Source organism: Eulemur rufifrons, chromosome 3 (assembly GCF_041146395.1).
Source record: "Eulemur rufifrons isolate Redbay chromosome 3, OSU_ERuf_1, whole genome shotgun sequence".
Lineage (NCBI taxonomy): Eukaryota > Metazoa > Chordata > Mammalia > Primates > Lemuridae > Eulemur > Eulemur rufifrons.
In genome coordinates, this window is record NC_090985.1 from 1,925,552 (window position 1) to 1,930,975 (window position 5,424).

At 59.2% G+C, this 5,424-nt stretch overlaps 1 protein-coding gene across 1 annotated transcript; it reads left to right on the forward strand.

The window, feature by feature from the left end:
- Nucleotides 1-865: 865 nt before the first annotated feature.
- On the forward strand, nt 866-3,529 carry TLNRD1 (talin rod domain containing 1). The gene has a single exon (XM_069465634.1). The coding sequence runs from the start codon at nt 1,874-1,876 to the stop codon at nt 2,963-2,965; it is 1,092 nt and encodes a 363-aa protein (XP_069321735.1). The 5' UTR covers nt 866-1,873; the 3' UTR covers nt 2,966-3,529.
- Nucleotides 3,530-5,424: the final 1,895 nt, after the last annotated feature.

The window sequence follows — 5,424 nt, forward strand, 5'->3', positions numbered from 1 at the left end:
TCGAGAAGGGAAAGCGGGGTACTCCGGAGAGAGAACTTGGAGGAGGTCACAGCTCCCCACTCGAGGGGGAAGAGTGACCCGGGACCTGGTCAGGCCCGCGATAACCGCATAAGGTGTGCTTCAAGTGAGGGAGCGGCGCGCACCTGGCCCCACCCCGGGACCCCGCATCCAGGACTCCTTTCCTGTCTCCGTGTCGCCGGCCGCCCTCAGCAACCCGCGGTGGAGAGGACCAGGCACAACAAAGGGCAGAGGAAGCGCCTGGAAGACCGGTCCAAGTCCTGCGACCCGAGAACAGGCCCCCATCAAGTCACCGGGGAATGGCACCGAGTGTCCTTCTCCCTTCGGCCCGGAGGGCGGGTCACCTTTCAGATTTGCTCCCTCGCGGGGAGGAGGCGGAGAGTCCCCCGGGCCGGCCGGGAGCTTACGTAAGGCCAACGTGGGCTGCGCCCGGGTCCCCTCGGTGCGCGCGGAGCCCCCAGCCCGGGCGGGCCTGCCCCGGCCCAGTCCCCCGGCTCGGACAGGGGCGGCGGGGAGGCCGGCCCGCGGCCCGCGGCGCGCTGGGCGGCGGCGCCCTCGCAGCCCCGGCTTCCCGGGGGAGGAGCAGCGCATCGCGCAAGCATCCGGGAGCGGCGCAGGGGGCGGGAGGAAGGGCGAGAGGAGGAAGCGGGATTTAAACGAGAGGCGGTGACGCCACACAAAAGGCTTCTATAGGCTCCGGGCGGCGGCGGCGAGCCGGGCGCGGCGCGGACGGGAAGAGGGAAGCGGAGCCGAGCCGCGCGGAGGAAGCGGCGCTTTCCCGGGCCTGCCGCCCCCCGCCCTTCCTCTCGGTTCCTCCCGCGCGCTCGGAAGTTGGTGCTGCTGAAAATGGCAGGGGCCGGGGCCAGAGCCGGCCGCCGCGGCGTCGCGGGGACCTTCTGAGTGCGCCGGAGACGTGCGGGGTCCGATGCGCGGGGCCCGGGGCCCCGGGGGAGCTCAGCCGCTGCGGGCCCGCGACGCGGAGGCGACGGGGATGGACTCGCGCCGACAGCCAGCGGCCGGCCGCCGGGCGCGCGTTCCGGGAGGGCATGCGGCCGCGGGCCCGTGCTGCGCCCTGTGAGCCCGAGAGGCGGGAACGGGCCGCGCGGTGCCGGGCACGCCCGGGCGCGGTGGGCGGGCAACAGCGCTAGCGGGGCGGCCGCTGTGCGCAATCAGTGCAGCCTCCCGCCCGACTCTGACTGCGCGGCCGCGACAGCGCCGGCCACACCCTCGGCCCTGCCGCCGGCGCCGCGTCCCGAGAGCGGGAGGCGGGAGATGCGCCCGGGGCGGCCGCGCGTCCCGAAGAGTCAGCTTGGGCCGCCGTCGCGGGGTCGCGCCGCCTGAAGCCCACGTGCGCGCGGGACGGAGGTGGCCTCGAGCGGCTCCTGCAGGACAGCCGGCCGGGTCGGCCACCGCGCGGCTCCCGAGGAAGGGATTTCGGTTTCAAAGAAAGGAAGGAAGGAAGGACAACTCCCAGCCGCCCGCCCCGCCCTCCGCTCCGGCGGCCGCGCCGGGTCATGCCCAGAAAGGCGGCGGCGGCCCAGCGCAAGGGACTTTCTTGGCAGCGCGGCGACGAGGAGCGAGGACCGTGAGTTCGCCCTGCCCCGGTTCATGGTTCCGGCAAGCCCGCCAGCAGGCCCGACGCCGAAGCCGCTCCCCGCGTCCCAAGGAGCCTCCTTCGCCCCGTGGCTCGCGGGCCGACGCCGCGCCGCAGCCCAGCGCCCTCTGCCCGCGGCGGTGGATGGCATGATGGTGCGGGGAAGGCACCGCGGCCCGGGCCAGCACAGTCGCGACGGCCGCCGGGACGGCGGTGGTGGTAGCGGGCTCCCCAGCGGCATGCCAGTGCCCCCCGGGCGCGATGGCTAGCGGCAGCGCGGGGAAGCCCACTGGCGAGGCGGCTTCTCCGGCTCCTGCAAGCGCCGTCGGCGGGGCCGGCTCGCAGCCGCGGAAGAGGCTGGTGTCCGTGTGCGACCACTGCAAGGGCAAGATGCAGCTGGTGGCCGACCTGCTGCTGCTGTCTAGCGAGGCGCGGCCCGTGCTCTTCGAGGGCGCTGCCGCCGCCGCCGGCGCGGGCGCCGAGTCCTTCGAGCAGTGCCGGGACACCATCATCGCGCGCACAAAGGGGCTCTCCATCCTCACCCACGACGTGCAGAGTCAGCTCAACATGGGCCGCTTCGGGGAGGCGGGGGACAGCCTGGCGGAACTGGGCGACTTGGTGGTGTCGCTGACCGAGTGCTCGGCCCACGCAGCCTACCTGGCGGCCGTGGCCACGCCGGGTGCGCAGCCCGCGCAGCCAGGCCTCGTGGACCGCTACCGCGTGACACGCTGCCGGCACGAGGTGGAACAGGGCTGCGCAGTGCTGCGCGCCACGCCGCTGGCCGACCTGACGCCACAGCTGCTGCTGGAGGTGTCGCAGGGCCTGTCGCGCAACCTCAAGTTCCTGACGGACGCGTGCGCCCTGGCCAGTGACCGGTCGCGGGACCGCTTCTCGCGCGAGCAGTTCAAGCTGGGCGTCAAGTGCATGAGCACGAGCGCGTCGGCGCTGCTGGCCTGCGTGCGCGAGGTGAAGGCGGCGCCCAGCGAGCTGGCGCGGAGCCGCTGCGCGCTCTTCAGCGGGCCGCTGGTGCAGGCGGTGGGCGCGCTGGTGGGCTTCGCCACCGAGCCGCAGTTCCTGGGCCGCGCGGCGGCCGTGAGCGCCGAGGGCAAGGCGGCGCAGACGGCCATCCTGGGCGGCGCCATGAGCGTGGTGTCGGCCTGCGTGCTCCTGACCCAGTGCCTCAGGGACCTGGCGCAGCACCCCGACGGGGGCGCCAGGACGTCGGACCACAGGGAGCGGCTGCGGAGCTCGGCCTGCGCCGTGTCCGAGGGCTGCACCCTGCTATCTCAGGCTTTACGGGAGAGGTCTTCGCCCCGGACTTTACCGCCAGTGAATTCCAATTCTGTGAATTAGCACCCCGTACCCCTCTTCCACCCAGGCTAAGGGAAGTTTCTCTCTGCCCCTCTCCGTTTATACCAAAGAGCTCACAGGTGAAGCCCACGCCTCCGCCCCGGCGTCAGTGCTCGAGAGGAAGCCTGGGGAGGCAGGGCTGTGCGCACAGGTGACACGCCCGAAGGCCCAGGTGGCCGCCAGCCCCGCAGCGGGGACTGGGAGGTGGAAGGTGTATGATCTGCTGGCTGTGGTGTTACTCCCGCCCCTACCCAAGCCCATCTTCCCGAATTTCTCAACTAAATTTTATTACCGATTAGGCAAGAAGGAGGTCATGGGTTCATTTCTTTTTTGGTTTTGTTTCTGTCTTCTTTTAATTAAAAGAAAGGTTACCTCAGTTTTCACTCCTTAGACATGGATGTAGCTACCTTTTTTGTATGTCGTTATTTTTTTAAGCAACTGTGTTGAATTAGGAGTATACTTGGTGTGGAAAGAGTATGAATTTGCCATGTGATTTGCAAATGGGGGGAAAGCTACTGTGAGCGTGTGTTTTATTTTTTAATTTACACTATAGAGTGATTTTTTTTTTCCCCCAACGTCAAGTTTTTACCTTGCATGTACTGGAGTATTTATTTCATCTATTAAAATGTTATGTTTCTCAGATGGCTTTTTGCAATTGTTGTTTTTTCAATAATTGTGATTTTGCATGCTGCATGTACGGAAGGAGTCTATGGAAAGGCCCCTCAGTAGTAGGGAGGTGGGTCCGCAATTCCCAGCCCTTCCTGCTTTTCCCTCAAGAATTACTCCTTTGAGCAGCCTAGTATTGCAAGAAAAGAGGACTGTGTGGAACATTCTGTTTTTAAAGGCAGGTGACACAAATGTCATTGGGTTATGCACAGAGCTTGGGACGAGCTGTAAGCGGGGGTTTTGTCTCACCTCTGATTTCTCCTGGACAGTAATTTAGCTTCCTTTGTCGTGGCTCATCTTTCCTTCCTAGTGCACAGGAGGAGTTCGGGCTGACTCAAGTCAGGTTTGTATACTGCCTGTCATTTTCAGGTTAAAGCACTTCCTGTTGCTGTGTGGAGTGCCAGCCTCCCTAGCTCGGACTGTCTAGGTTCGGAGCTGTAAGAGTACTGTGTATCAAGAGTACTTAGCATCCTTTATGTAGACAGGGCTATTCAGATGAGATCCTCATGGTTTTAGGAAATACAGAGTGTCCTAGACTGTTTAATAGAGAAAAAGGTGTCCTGGAAAGTGTTAAGAACTTTCTAGAGCCACAGCATAATTGCAGGCAAAGCGCCTAGTTTTGTGACCTTGGTCTCAGATATGCTGTGGTTGATTGTATGTTAGAAGAGTGCTTTGTTGATTGATGTTTGGAGTTATATTAAGGTAGTTTGTCATTTCTGGAGACATTTCAAGGAATTTTTTTTTGTCTAGTGGTGGTGGGGGGATGTATAGTTTTGTTGAACCTGGTTAAATTTTGAACCTTTTCCCACTAAAAGCACAACAGATTTATTTACAGTGCTTGAAGCCTGGGAGGGCCACATGGGTAAAAGCTCATACATGCTTTAAATTTGTTCAGTTTACATTTTTCTTGGGATTTGTTGTGCTTAAACCTCTGCAGTTCCCACAAATCTGAAAAGAACGAGTTTTTCACTGTAATACATTAGAGAGAGAAGAAAGTCACACTGACTGTTTTACTTGCTTGAATGGCTGTATTTATTACAGGAACATGAAATTCAATGTGTAAAATGTCTTAAAACCCGTATAGGGTGAGACGAGGACTGTTTCACTGCCCTGAATTTGAAGTTTGAAAAGGTCTTAAAGCGGTAGGTACATATATTTTTTAAAAAGCAGTCAAGGGAGCAGTTGTTTTTCTCTCTTAGGTCCTGGTAAGTTTCAGTTTTTTAAGTCTTTAAAAGAAGAAAATGACCTTGAGAATGTTTATTCCTCCCCCCCTGCCCTTCTGTGAAGCCTGGGTCAGGTTCAGGAGGAACTGGGGGTGACAACTCTGCATGCACGTAGAAATTTTATTTTCATTGGATTTACACAAGCGCTGACAGTTCACGTACATGGTTCATTTAGCCAATGCAGATCACGAAGAGCAAACGAAAAGGAACAAACACAAAGCAAAATAAGGGCGAGAAATCTGTAAATTTGGTATTTGATTAAGAAAAAAAGAATTGCCAGTTTTTCCCTGGACTCATTTCTTGCACAAGCAATTTAAGGGATAAGTCAAGCCAAAAAAAAAAAAAAAAAGAAAAAATCACTTTCCCTATCTACTTAGATGAAGTAAACTAGTCACCAGATTAATTTTGAAACTTGTTAGCCAAATGATAGTTGCTCTCAATGTTTCTGTGTATTAAAGGTTTTGTCATGTAATAAGCAAAATCTCTATCCCCTGAAGTTGATAAAAGTTTCAGACTTTAAGAAAAATGGTATTTTAACCTCTTCTCCCCCGCTCTGTTTATGAGATAAAGGTT

What these genes read in the sequence shown, in the direction of transcription:
- TLNRD1 (XM_069465634.1), top strand. Translation starts at nt 1,874, where the DNA reads ATGGCTAGCGGCAGCGCGGGGAAGCCCACTGGCGAGGCGGCTTCTCCG.